Genomic DNA, 14,178 nt, shown 5'->3' with positions numbered 1-14,178 from the left:
ATATATATATATATATATATATAATTAATACCTTTCCTCTAAGATATTACAAATAATTTTATAGAGATATGACAAATGTAATTAATCTCTTCTCCAAGAAGAAGGGTTTTGTTGGTTTTTCAGAAACTTGAACTTTCTGTAGAGAGGAATGATACTTGGCAAAAGTGTTTCTCCTTTCATCACTCACTAAGTCATTTTCCTTCAGCCAACTTTAAAAAATATCTAATAACATGAAAAAAAAACTCTATGGCCAATGAATGGAGCTAGGCCATACAAGTCTAACGTGTAGTGGCAGAAACTAAATTTGTTTTGTTTATCTTTGCATTTATCAACTGCCAGTCCCCAAAACAAGTAGGTATGTGATCAAAAATCCTAACATGTGGTGCTGTTGGAGGAAGATGAGGTGAGGTGGGGCAGGTTGGCAAAGGCCATATCATGAAGGGTCTACACCTATCAGCTAAGGAATTTGGACTTTATCCTGAAAAGAAAGGGACCTGTTGAAGCCTTCTGTCATCTTGTCTTCCTAACTAGATTCTAAATTCCATAAAATCAGGGTCTGTTGTTCATTTTTGTATTCTTTATAATGTCTGGCCATGGTCAGCGAGTAAGTGCTGATTGATCTCTAGGGCTGTGATAATGTCTGAGTCTTGCATGCTTGATTCAGCCATATTACTAAAATAGAATGAGTCAGAGCACAGACAGTTTTGGAATGGAGGGGTGGGGGTCTTATTGCATCCTGGGCATTGTGCCTAGGCACCCCCAGTTATTGTCTAATTTAACCTGTGTCACTTTCCTTGCTCAGAATCTGCCAATGGCCTGAGTGCTGTTAAGATAAAGAACAAAAGTTCATAGTGGCCCTCCAGGCTGCTGCTGTTCACTGTCTGCAGTGCTTTTTTTTTTAACCTATTAATTCCTAGCCATCTCTCAGCTAGTTCTCACTTTCCTTCCCTGGAACAACCTTCACTGCCCCACTTTTCCCCCAAATAAGTGGGCCCTTGAAGCTCAGCTTCCCGTGTTATCATCATGTGATATTTGATTTCCCTTCTGCCTGCTCAAGAATCTGAGCTCTGTGATACCATTTTGTCCTCTATACCTAGCACAATGCCTGACATTTAGTAGAAACACTTTTTTGGTTGCATGAATGAATCCTTGAGATAACTGTCAGACATATACTATCACTAATTTTTCAGAAGAAATTGAAGTTCAGAGATTAAGTCACTTGTTCAAGGTTGCACAACCTATAGAGCCAGACCTGGAACTCAGGGATGTCTAACAACAAAATCCTCCTCCTTCTGCTAACAGACAGCATGCATTTTCATATTTGTATCAGCGTTGTGATTCTGCCTACCGGTTGAATGATCGATAGAATGAACAGGTTCTGGTGCTTAAGAATGTGGGCTCTGTAACCAGACAGTCTAGACTCAAGTTCCTCCTCCACCTTTGTTACCTTGAGCAAGCTACTTAATCTCTCTGAATTCAGCTTCCTGGAAAATGAGGTAATATTTCCCACTTAATAGGATTGCTGTGAGGATAAACTAAATTAATTCATATAAAATTCTAATACTAAGTACACAGAATGTGCTCACTAATTGCTAGTCGTTACTATTACCAGTATCCATTAATTCCTTCCCTTTTTTTTTTTACTGTAATCTAAAATTATATCCAGAGACCCTATAGCAATTTTTAATTTATTTTATGAAAATTCACTTCTTGCATGAAACCATCTGCTCCTAAGTCCTTGGTCAACTGTGCTCTCTCAATTCTAAATTGGTCATTTTGGTGTCACAGCAGAAGCAGAAGTTTTCTACCTATAAGAGCAAAATGTAGTACTATTAATAGCCTTTGCTCTGAATATTTAGATTTTAGGATTCATATTTCTTTGCACCTCAGCTCAGTTAGCAAAAACACAGTGCCGTAGTGTAGTAAAGGATGTAACATTAGTAACACTGCTCGCTCTCTTACAAATCACAAACCTTTCCCCAAACTAGGCACGAGATTATCAAGCTGTTAGAATAACTAACCTGACCCCCTTCTCCCCAAGTAATCCTAATTGTTGGGAAGTGATTTATGTCACCATTATTTTCCTCATTCATCAATAGATGAAAGCAGGTGTGTGACTTACAGGAAATTAAAAAAGAAAGGAAGGAAGAAAAATAATTACTTCACATATATAATAGTTGCATGCCAAAATTATAACATTTTTAGCATGTTCCCTCTAGTGGAACTTTCTCTAAATATTGTTCTTTCCCTCATTGTTCACTGTTGAAATTCTTAACTAGCTTTTTTATAGTTAGTATATAATAGCATGTGGGTGTGTTTTAGTGACTTAACTGTTACCTTTTTTCTTTGTTAGTATTATTGATTCCAGAGAAATGAGCAGAGAGAGGTGGGGGAGGAGAGAGAGAGAAACATCTATCACCCCCGACCCCCCCCCCACACACACGCACACGCACACGCACATGCACACCCACGGGGGATGGAACCAGCAACCTGGGTATGTGCCCTGACCAGGAACGGAACCTGCTATCTTTTGGTGTACGAGATGATGCTCCAACCAACTGAACCACATCAGCCAGGGCTGTTTACCTTGTTAAAGAAGATGTGTTTAAACGTTGAAAGAAATAACAACAGTACAGTTGCCCCCACTGCCACCCCCCACCCCCCCCCCCGCCTTGTCAGGCATTGCTACATGCTTAGTTGATGTTTCTTATCCTCACAAAAGCCCTGTAAGAGAAATGATATGCTCACCCTGGAGATGAGGAAGTAGAAGTTTAATAAGATTAAGAACTTCCCTGGGAACCGGGAATGTATCAGGCCCTGAGTGGCTAGGGCTAGGCCCTGGCGGTACATATGGGTGTTAACAAGACAGAGCATCAGGGGATAACCAGAAGCAAGCCTGGCAAAGTACATGGGGTTATACATGGGAGACCATCAGGGCCAGCTGAGGAATGCATGGTTCATTTTGTAGGTAATGTGGAGCAAACGAAGTTTTTGAATCAGGAGCTCAAAATAGCACAGGTGCTCTGTTTTTAAGGTGGTGGTTTTAAAGTGTGGTCCCCAGACTAGCAGCAGCGGCAACGCTTGGAAACTTATTAGAAATGGAAATTGTTATACTTACTCCCACCTGCTCAGTCCTAAACACTGAGCGATCAGTGATGCAAGGAGTCCTCTGGGTGATGCTGGTGCTGGCTCAAGTTTGAGAATTCATTTCTTGATGAGTTCTAGCCTTGCTGTAGGAAGGAGTGCAGGGCAAGGAGGAACATATGGAGACTATTGCCAAAAGCCAAGGGAGGGGTTATTAGAGCATAAGTTTGGGTGGTTTCATTGGAAATGAAAAAAAGGAAAATCATGAGACTTTTCAAGGAAGAAATAATAGGACTTGATGATGAAATGGGGCGCGAGTATGAAATAGGAAGTCAGTGTTCATGCGTCGCAGAATTGCCGATATACACCAAAGGCATTCAGAATGGGTACTGTTTATACTCCTCAAGGATCTAAGCCTAATTGTGCATTAATTTATAGCATCTTTTTATAAGTCTTAGGCTCACCAATCTGCCATGCTCAGCTAGATAACTTTCCCTGTAGAATAACAATGGGCCAAATGCTCAATACCGACCATGGATTGAGTTATCAAATGCCAAGAACTTTCCTCTAAGCACTTTATATTCATTATCCCATTGTTGTTATTCATTAGTTATGGATGTTTATAAATTGCCTTTCCTCAGTGTCCAATCTAAGCTGCACACCACTGTAAAGTTAATGTTTCCAGACACTGGTCTGAGAGGCCAAGAGTCTGGGCTCGAGTTAGACAGCTCTGGGCTGAAAACCCAGCCATTCCTTTACCAGGTGTGTGGTCTTGAGCAAATTACTTACCCAGTCTTCTGCCTCAAGTTCTCTCAACTGTATTAAACAGGGATTATTATTACAATGAGGATGTGATAATGAGTGGAACTCTTAGGGTTGCTCTGAGACTAACTGAGAAAATGCCTGCACCATGCTTGGCATGTAAGGTACTGAATAAATGTCAGTGGAATTTATGGTGATGAAGATGTCACTCCCTTGCTCGGAACCTTCATCAGCTTTCCTTGGTCAGGACAATTAACTCCTTAGCCTGGCATTTAAGACTTTCCACAAACTGGTTTCTCTACCTCTCAAAACTTTTATGTGATGATGCTTTGCATAATCCCAGTGCTTCAGCCAAGCTGGTGTGTGTCCCCCAAACACACCAAGTGTGTGACCCCACCCCCGCCTTTGATTCTGTTCTTTCTCTCCTCTGATCACGTCCAAATCCTTTAGGGCCCAGCCTGATACTCAGTGTTTATGGAGCCATCCCTAGCAAACCCTGATCTGTAATACAATTAATCCTTCCAAACTCTAGCGCCTATTGCCTTTACTGATCAATGGACTCTCTGCAGCAGTGCATGTGGCTCAGGATACTCCAGTCCATCTTCTGCCCACTTCCCCGTACCCTTCAGTAAATGCAGTGCCTCATCCCTCATGCTGTGCTTGGTGCCAATCTCCGTGCCAGGATTGCCTTCTTGATAGTGGTAACATGCACCTTAACTTAGGTTCCTGGTCTTTTCTGAGTTCATTTAAATGCGTGTTGATGTTTTTGGTTTGTTTTTTTCTCTTTCCCTGGTGATGCTGATAACTTCCTCGTATGGATAACAAATTATTTCTGAAATACTAATTATTATTTTTCTTCTCAGGATGAACTTGACCTCACAGACAAACACAGGGAGGCCATGTTTGCACTTCCAGCTGAGAAAAAGTGGCAAATATACTGTAGCAAGAAAAAGGTAAGATATGCCTTGAATATATGGTTAACTGGAAAATTATCATTTTTAATTCCCTTTGCTCTCCCGTGTCACCACCAGAGTTCGAACAGCTGTTTATAATGTGCAAACCAGAATGACCATGTTCTGTTGTGGCCTTGGTGCTACCTTCAGCAAAGGGACAACTCCTTGGATGTTGTTTTTATCAGCGTTTCACTGGACACCACTTCCCTACCTTGTACCTGTAACCATTAATTCATAATCCTATACAACTGAGACCCAAAATAACATTGGCTGACACAATGACAAAGGTTCCCCCCCCCCTTTTTGTAAAAGTTTATATACTGGTATAGGTAGGTTAGGGCTAGTATTGTGGCGTCACATCCTCTGTGACCACCTTCTAACAGCTTTTCATTTCACCATCTCTAAGGCCTTGTCCTCGTGGTGGCTCTCCAGCCATTTCACATTCCTAACTAAGGCTGGAGGAAAGGGGAAGAAGGAAAACCTTCCCCCTAAGCTCTTAGGGACATGCCCTGGAGTTATGCACTCCAATTCCCTCACCTTCTACTGTTAGCAGATGGCCACACCTCATTGCAAGGAACTCAGTCTTTATTCTGGGTGGTCACTCCCACTTAAAAGCTGGGGGATCTCTTACCTTCACAGAAGCAGAGAATGGATATTGGCAGCAAAACCCCTAAAACTCTTATTTCCTAGCATCCATGGCGGAGGCATCGCCCTGAGGACTGGAGATCCTGCAGTGAAGTTCAGTCTGCCGTCCTTTAAACCCTGGCAGATTCTTAGATATTCCCATTCCAGTTTTGGAACCTGCTCACGGCCATCTTTAGCCACTTTCCCTCTGTTCCAATGGAGACTTGAATCAAGCTGGGGTAAGAGGAAGGGCAGGGACAGCACCCAGGAGAAATGTTACCTCTGTCTCACAGGCAGTGGACATGCTGATTACTCACTGATGTCCCAGGGAAATAAGAGCAAACTGCAACAATCCAGTATCTTTTCAAGACATGGTATCAGTCAGGGAAGCCTTTTCTCGGGTGACTTGTATGATTGGGACCTCCATTTGCCCACGTGCTGTCTCTTAGCACCGGTCTCCTCTTTGCTGCCTATGTAACTGGCATGCCACCCTCCAGAGCCCTTCTCCTGCATGAGCCTGCTGGTGCCCCTCCCCAACCAGACTTGATGTTTTGGCACCATGTTTTACTCGACTCCATAATCCAGCTTCTGATACTTTGAAATGAATGTACCACTGATGAGTGAACCATAAGTTATCATTACGTTAAACTGAACTGTCAACATTTTGAAGCACATTCAATTCTCCACCTGAGCAGTTATACTATGTGTGGGGTTTGGTTCCGGGGCCCTTGCTGAGAGACAGGTCCAGCTGTAACTTCTCCGTGTGAACCTCGAGCCACTATCAGATCAGACCAAGTGCAGCCTTAAGGGTTCCCGATCAGTCATAACCAGGAAGATGTGTTTGTGAATGAATCTGTCCCCTTCTCCTCTTCCTCTTTGTACACATCTTACCAACTAGAAAAGTTCTCTTCTGTTGAACTGATTGTCATGACTCAGGAAGCAAATAAAACACGGAGAGAATTTTAAAATGAAATATAATGTGCTCAGTTCTGCAAGCGATGTATAGCAAGGTCTTTGGAAAAGGGAACTTTTCACACAGCTGTCTTAAAGACCTGGCCCCTGGAACTGAGAACAAAAAGTCCTCAAGTGCCTGTGTACACAGAGGACATTGTCTATTTTAGCTCATCCGAAAGCAGGTTTTTTTCTCAAAGTTAGGAAGCAATATGAAGCTGGGATTGAAATATGCACTGGAAGAAAGGAAAGGGCAGGCAAATGGGAGCAGCTCACCGAGGGAAAAGTTTTCTTCTTTCCCAGATTTTATTACACCCTTGACAGCAATTGAAAGTTAATCATGGAAACTACTGCCCCTTAGATTAGAAAAGGCAAACCCTAGAGAATAGTAATGACCTCGGGCTCACAGCTGCTGCTCATTTTTCAATTTCCAGGGGGTTTTGCAGTACGGATATGGATGTGGCCACTGGCTCAAAATCCTACTCTTGGTGGGTGGATGGCCCCCTCCTGCGCGTACCTGGCCACATTGCACAGATCTCTGAGAACACAGTTCTGCGAGCTTCATCCCAGCAGCCTGGATTTCTTATGTGACTTAGTAGTGGCGCCTCGGAGGGGGAAATGCATTTTAACTCTTTGGGGAGTCCCGTGGGCATACAGATCTGCCTCACTTTAAAATGGATAGTAGCAGTACTTGACTAAGGATATTGATTAGAGCTTCTCACACTGCTGAAACTAGACTATGCCTTTGGTCTAAAATGGGCCTTTTTGAGCTCTTAATAGATCAGGAAATAACACAATGAGTGAGAGAACACAAGCACCTGAGCACGGAATGGCACGATGGTTACCTCTCTTTCCAGAATGTGCCCTCCTGAAGGACAGGTTGGCCATCTCAGAATGGAGCCGTGTTGGCCATCCTTAATATGGAGGATGGATTATTTCCCTTGAAGCATCTCATGTAGCCTTTTCAAATCAGGCTTGTCACTAGCAAGCCAAACCAAAGGCTAAGGGAAAGCAATCCACCCTTGGCTCCTTCACATTTCCCATCTTTCAAGATTAGAACCCAGGGCATTACAGACCTTCTCACACATAGTGAGGCCACCGGTTGAAGGCCCACAAAAGCCAACAGAAACAGACACCGGAGTTGGTGAAAGGCAGGCTTTCTGTTTAAAAGTGCACAGGACTGGGAACTGAAGAGGAGGCCAGATCTTTCTCAGCCAAGTGGCTCTTTTCCATCCAAGTGACTAGAGTCCCAGCAGTGGCTATCTGCTTATCAAGCTCTGTGTTCATTTCTCAAACTTCTCTATCTAAGTCTCTGGTTGAAAAACCTATTTCCAGAGCCAAAATGAAAGCAGCAAAAGTATTTCTGGGTCTAAAAGAATTGGAAAGAAACTAATTGGAATTTTGCCTAATTGAGTAATCCGGGGGAGAGCAAGAGATGGATGTTGTGGCCTTGTTGAAAGTCCAAACAGATCTGTAGGAACAACTGGACTGGTTGATCAGCCATGGTTTGTCATACGCAGCCATCCACTGTCACATTCTTTAACTTTCATGAAAGATCCCCAAAAGGTCCTGTTGGTGGGGCTTGATGGGGGGAGGGGTGTATTTTCAAATAGGAAATGTTTGTGGTTCTTATCTTTAAAGGTAATTCCCTTTTTACTTCCAATCACAACATACTCTTTTGTTTAAGTGAGGTTTTTCCCAGTCTCCAGCCAGAAACTGCATCTGTTAACAATCTTTTGGATTTTAAACTGAAGCTTTTTAAACAATGAACCATCTGACCACGAAAGGCATCTGGCCATGCTGTATTTGCTTATTGTTAACATGATTTTTAAACCCTGGGAAAAGCGAGGAGTAGGTCTTCAGAGAGGAGAAAACAAAATGGTGTATCTACTGTAGTATGGTGACAGCAATCTTATCAGCACAGGCAGGTACCTTTAACCGCAGCTCTTCACAGGGAGCTGTGGCACTGAACCAGTCCTCATAGTATCTAAAACATGCTTTTTCTCCTCTTTGAGCTTCTGAGTTTGCAAAGTAAGTGAATGGGGCTAGACTAGACCCTGTTAGCTGTAGTGACACCAGATCTTTGCGGCAAAGATCAGGATTTGAGGACTGCACCTAATTTTTCCTCCTTTCATTTCTGATCTCTAAAGCCAAGGCTTAAGTACAGGCTTTGTAGTCTTCACATTACATCTCTGCATCTTTCAAGGTTTACTTTGGAGAAGGCGAATTTTTTCTGTGCTGCTGAGTTTGTTTGACTCAATTAAATCATTCCAGAATCTCACCCAACCTGGCTGCAGTTCAGCTGTTGTGATTTGTGCAGAGTGCTGATTCTGAAGACATCTAGCACAAGTGACTGAAAATTCAGCCCATACTTGACATGTAGTCCTTTTATTTGGTTTGCATATCCTAATTGGATCTCCTCCCTGCTCCTCTCCCCAGAAAGGAATTCTTTCACCGAGCACACACACACACACACACACACACACACAGAGACAGATTAAAATTGCATTGTGTATGGTCATCAGGATGCACTTCCTTCAGAGCCTTAAAAGTTGAGGCTCTCCTGCGTTTGGAGTACACAGATGGAGTGGTTTAATCAAAACACAGATTTAAAGGAACATGTGCTAAGTGGTGTTATTAAAGACAAAAGGAATCATCAGTTCCCTCACAAACTATCAAACAAACCAGCTAAAAAAGAAAATTGGTAGGTCAGTCCTTTGGTCGTCCCCACTACCCTGAAGAGAAGCTGCAGTGGGTCTGCTGGGAGGGGAAACATGAACGGTTAGGCATTTGACCTGGAAGATCTGATTGGATGGACAAATTAGACATCCTTTTCTTTCTTCACTGTAGCTATTTCAATAGACATTAGAGTGAGTTTTGCTTTTTCAGTGCCCACTTTGCTAGATGTCAAGATGTGGGAGAGGGAACCAGTACATGGGAGACAACTAGATTTCAGTAACACTATTTCTAGACTTCTTGAGAGGTACCTGGTTTGGTCTCCTGCCATTGAGTTTTCACCCCGATAATAGATTCCAGTTGGCATTTGTGTCTCTAATGCTAAGAGGTTAAAGAAAGTGGCAGATGTAGTAATGATTAGAAGTAGGATTGGGCTGTCTTTCCCCCTCTATTTCTCTGAAGACTAGATAAGGAAAGCACAGTAGTTGGGAGACAACGAGCATTTCCAGGCTCTGTGTCTCTGAAACTCCCTTCCTCATCCACATATTTCCTGGCTCTGAGAGATGAGGATTTGTGTATAATCCCACATTGAAATGGTGAGGAATAGCAAGCTTTGAGTCGGGCACTTCACTTAATGAAACAATGCAGTTGGTGAAGGGCAGGTTGATGTGTGAGTCACCTGATGTGTATTGAGTACCTTCTCTGGAGCTAGATCCTGAGGATGATTAACCAATAAGTCAATTTTCCTGGAGCGGGTGGTACTGGTAGGAGAAGCAGATAAAATCAAATAATTGCAGATCTTGTCCTTAAGCTTCGTTATAGGGTAAGCAGACAGGCTCTGGGGCACAGAGGAAGGAGCCACCGAGGGTCTGCATGTGACTGGGAGAAGCTCCTTTGCCACCCTGACCCATCAGCGGTTATGCTGGGAAAGGGCTGATGTTGTCATGCTTTCACCCCCTCGTCTAGGACAGGCTCCTTTTCCAACAGTCGAGCTGTGTTTGCATGCACTGTACACTTTCCCTCTTGATGTGTACTTTGTTCTTTGTTGCTTTTGCCAATGCTTAAAAGGCCAAGTTTAGACTGTTGGCCTAATCTCATCTTTACTAAACACAATTTGTAGGGCTTGTTAGGAAATCTATAAAGAAGCTTCAACTTTGGTAAAATGAAGACATTGGGGGCGGAGTTGGGGGAGACTGAAATAACAGGTTTGTTCAGCCTGGAGAAGAGAAGGGTGGAAACTTCAACATAAGCTGACGTTCACTGGTTATACCCCAGCGAAACTATAGAATCTGTTGAAATGTCGTCAACTTGCAATTGGTAAAGAGCAGCTGCCCCAATAAAAACCACACCGACAATCTGATTCTTCCCCCTAAGGACCCACCAGTCTTTCTCCATGATTCAGGGGCTCCAGGGTGAACTCCTAGCATGGCACAACGGGGGGAAGGCGGATGTAAACTAGGGGAGAACGAGGATAGGCTGGAGTCCACAAGGACAGACCGAAGCCCATGTCAGTTCTCGCTGCCTCTGCCTCCAAAGACGGAGGAGGATCCAGGGAAAGGTGGAGCAGTTGCAGAGCGGCCTGCTGCTCCACGCCAATGAGGTTAGTCAGCAGATAGGGGACAAAGTGGACAAAAAGGTACCCACTTTGCTCCCACCCGCCACATCGCCCATGAGAGAGGCCTTCTGTGGCTCACTGACCCAGAAACCTACAAGAAAGGGTGTCATTCAGCCTCGCCAACTTGAACAGTGCATGCAAACCAGTGTTTGTGTTGTCAAGACAACCCTGGCTCTTTTTTCATTGTCTAACCCAGGGACCCTTTTTCTTTCCCTCTCTCTCTTTCTGCTCTTACCCGGCGGCATTAAAACAAAGGTGAATCTGTAAACCACTCAGAGTCTGTCAATATCATTTATTAGGCAGTGACTGAAACCATGGTGATTTTGGCCCTGATGAGATTTCTTTAGCTTTCTGCCCCGAAATCCACTAAAGGCGTGTTTCACCTTGCCCTTTCCCCTCTAAGCAGCATAATCTCAAAGCTAGCTATTCATTTTTTTCCTTAACTTTATTTTTATTACAAAAACATGCCATCAAAATGAGCACCAAATTTTAAGTTAGAGTGCAAAATTTAAGGATTCTCTGCCTCTAGCAGCCCTTAAACTAACATTGTATTCCAGTAAGGGCATTTGGTTCATGAGTATTTATTTGCCTCTTCTTCCTATAATCCCTTTGTTCAATAACACCAGTTTGGAGTATTTGAGTATTTTTTTCCTCCCAGTTCTGTCACTCTAGCCATGCCGGCTACCACCCCTGCCTGGTGGTGTCCAGAATGGTCCAGAGCTCCAGCTTGTGTTTTCATAAATGTTGACTCTCAGTGCCCAGCTTCACTAATGCAGAAGCAGTAAGCAAACTCACCCACAGAGTGAACCAAAACACATCCATCTTTCTTCTTTGGTGCTTGGACAAGCAAACAAATCTAAAATATTGTAGACACCCTCTGAGCCTTCTGGTTCTACATACAGTCCTGTTTTTCAGGCTTGAGATACTGCTAGCGAAAGGATACAACACAGAGGTTTCATTAAACAAGTCAATTTTCACAAATAAGTAACTTATTAGGTTGAAGCGAGCCAGATTTACAAGGGCCCTGTTCAGCAACCACATTTGTTCAAAGTCTCAGCATTAAAATTCAATAGTGCGATCTAGCTGTGTGATTTCCAAGTTAAGCTAATAAAACAAAACTTCAGTGTTAAGATTATAAAAGAACGTCTCTGCACAGTTGCAGATACTGTTATTGATGGAAGTCTTAAACCTAGTTACCAGAGCAGACAGTCTGGGTTCCAAGAAATTGGCACTTTCTAAAATTTCTAAAAAAGCAAAAAACTAACAAACCTCAAGTCATGGGATAAATTATTATTTGCTGGTTGATTATTTTTGTTATGAAATTTTTAAATGTACAAAAAAGTACAGAATATAATAAACACCCATGTTTAACAAATGCCAACATTTTATCATATTTACCTTGGATTTTTTTAAAAAGACGTAAAACATTTTAATATAGTTGAATCCCAGTGATGTCTTCTATTCTGAAGGTGGTATGTAGCTTTTTTCTTTAACCTTATTTTGCACATGTAGATTAATTAAAAATATATGGTATTCCTTTATTTTAACTGTGATATAATAATGTTCATTAAAGGAAAATGCCACGGTTTAATTTTTTTATTCCCCTTTGAATAATACTTATTTCCAATATTTTATTATTAAAAATGTATTGTAATGAACATATTTGTGCATGTGTTCAAAAATTTCTCTAGGATACGCACCTAGACATCTAATTACTGTGTTGTTTGATATGAACATTTTACCTGTAATTGCCTCCAAAGTGGTTGTAACAACTTATACCCGTAGTAAATTAGTTGCCAACTGTCTGAGGGGAGAAAATTATTTTCCCATTACCCTGATCAATCAATCACTTGGCATAAGCTTGAATGTTTCAGGTACAAGAAACTGTCATTAAAGTTCTTCCATTTTCTCCCATATTTCTTAGCAAGTCAAATTGAAGTAAAATTTACTGGAATAGAAGGTGTTCATTTTAAAAAGAAAAACCCAAGGGTTAGAAAATGAAAAGTGTTCCATTCAAATACCATCAAGCCATACAAGGTGTTAGAAGTACATAAAAATGGACAATTCACCCAGCATTGTGTTTATTTGGTTTGACTGCAAAGGAAACTGCTCTGTGTGTGGTTCATCCTTCCTCTCCTCTCGATCTTTTTACACCCTCAGTTCCAGCCCCAGGCAAATTGTGTTTCCCTCTCTCAAGCTCCTGACTGATGTATGCCATCACCCAGCCAGGAAGTTCCTCTGGGGCATCCGCCACTTCCCTGACAGTGACTAAGGTGCAGGTGCAGAATCAGCACGTCCGCCCCCGCCCAAACAAGCAGCTTAGCTGTGGCTGGAAATCACACAGCAGCATCTTCATCTCGAGCATCTCCTTATAAAGTTGTGAACGTCTTTCTTTTTCATACTCCTTGATTCCTTCGAATATTAAGAAATTGAGATGTGCAACTTGCTGTCTGGCTATCCCTCAGGCCTAAAATCTGAGCTATGTACAAGTCAATTTATGGATTTGGGGATTGTTGGTTCTTCAGTCTAGAGAAACTTGGCTGTCTTCTTCATAGCATTGTACAAACAGTGAATATGTATGTGCTTCATGGAACCATCTCTCTTTGATGTTTCCTCAGACTTGCCTTTCTTCATTGAGTAATCCCTTTATCCAGGGCCTTGCTTTCTTTGTAATTAGGGAGCGCCAGGCTGGAAGAGGGTGGAGAGAATGACCCTGTGTTTGTGTTCATTTCGAATCATTGAAACAACAGTAAAAACAAATAAGTAAGCAATGTACAGCTGAACTAAACAATGTACAGCTGAGAAAAAATAATTTCTTAGTTGGACAAACCAATTAATGGGGAGTCATGGGGAGCATGGGGTTGTGTGTCCCGTGGAGCTCTATTTTGTCCTCTGGAGTTGAGGCCAGAGAAGTACCTCCCACAGCTTTCACACTGCTTGTCACCTTAGTGCTGTACTGTGGGGAGAACACTCCTGTGTAGGGTCCAGCCACTGGAAGAGACTTGGAGCTCTGGGTTTCAATGGAAGCCCGGGGCGGGTAGTGGTCTTAAGCTGCCGCAGAGCAGCTATCTTTGGCTTCGCAATCTTAATTCTTAACCAGGTTCCTTTTGAGAGCTCGGGTACAGGACAAATTGCATCTTGTGTCAATTGCAGGGTGAGGAACAGTGACTATCTTGGAGCTCTCAATCTTTGTCGTAGAGTACTTGTCAACAGTGCTATTGTGTAACCAAGGTTCTGATTGCAACTATTTGGGCCTCTGAGCCCCTTGCCTCTGTGGATTGAAACACAAGGACATAACTCCATTTCACTTCCAAATCTTCACAGTGAGCGAGTGGTCTGAGTGATAGCTCTATGACTGGTAGAAAGTGTTATCACTATATCTCACATCCAGGAATCTAGAAGTAGCTCCGGTCTGGTATCAGCCGAACAATGGACCCCTGAGGGACACACAGCACAGGGCTCACTCCAGAACAATGCACATCCTTTGTTTCAGTATTCCTTAGGACTGTGCTT

General features: G+C 42.6%; 1 protein-coding gene across 4 annotated transcripts in view; it reads left to right on the top strand.

Moving 5' to 3' along the window:
* DAAM1 (dishevelled associated activator of morphogenesis 1) overlaps nucleotides 1-14,178 on the top strand; it is a 158,064-nt gene that overhangs the window by 78,022 nt on the left and 65,864 nt on the right. For all 4 annotated transcript variants that reach the window (XM_059694523.1, XM_059694532.1, XM_059694504.1 and 1 more), the window contains exon 3: nucleotides 4,710-4,799. In XM_059694523.1, coding sequence (XP_059550506.1) covers nucleotides 4,710-4,799 — 90 coding nt within the window. The remainder of the gene's footprint in view (nucleotides 1-4,709; nucleotides 4,800-14,178) is intronic.

This window comes from Myotis daubentonii, chromosome 1 (assembly GCF_963259705.1).
Source record: "Myotis daubentonii chromosome 1, mMyoDau2.1, whole genome shotgun sequence".
NCBI classification, from domain to species: Eukaryota; Metazoa; Chordata; class Mammalia; order Chiroptera; family Vespertilionidae; genus Myotis; species Myotis daubentonii.
This window is presented reverse-complemented; position numbering and strand designations above follow the sequence as displayed.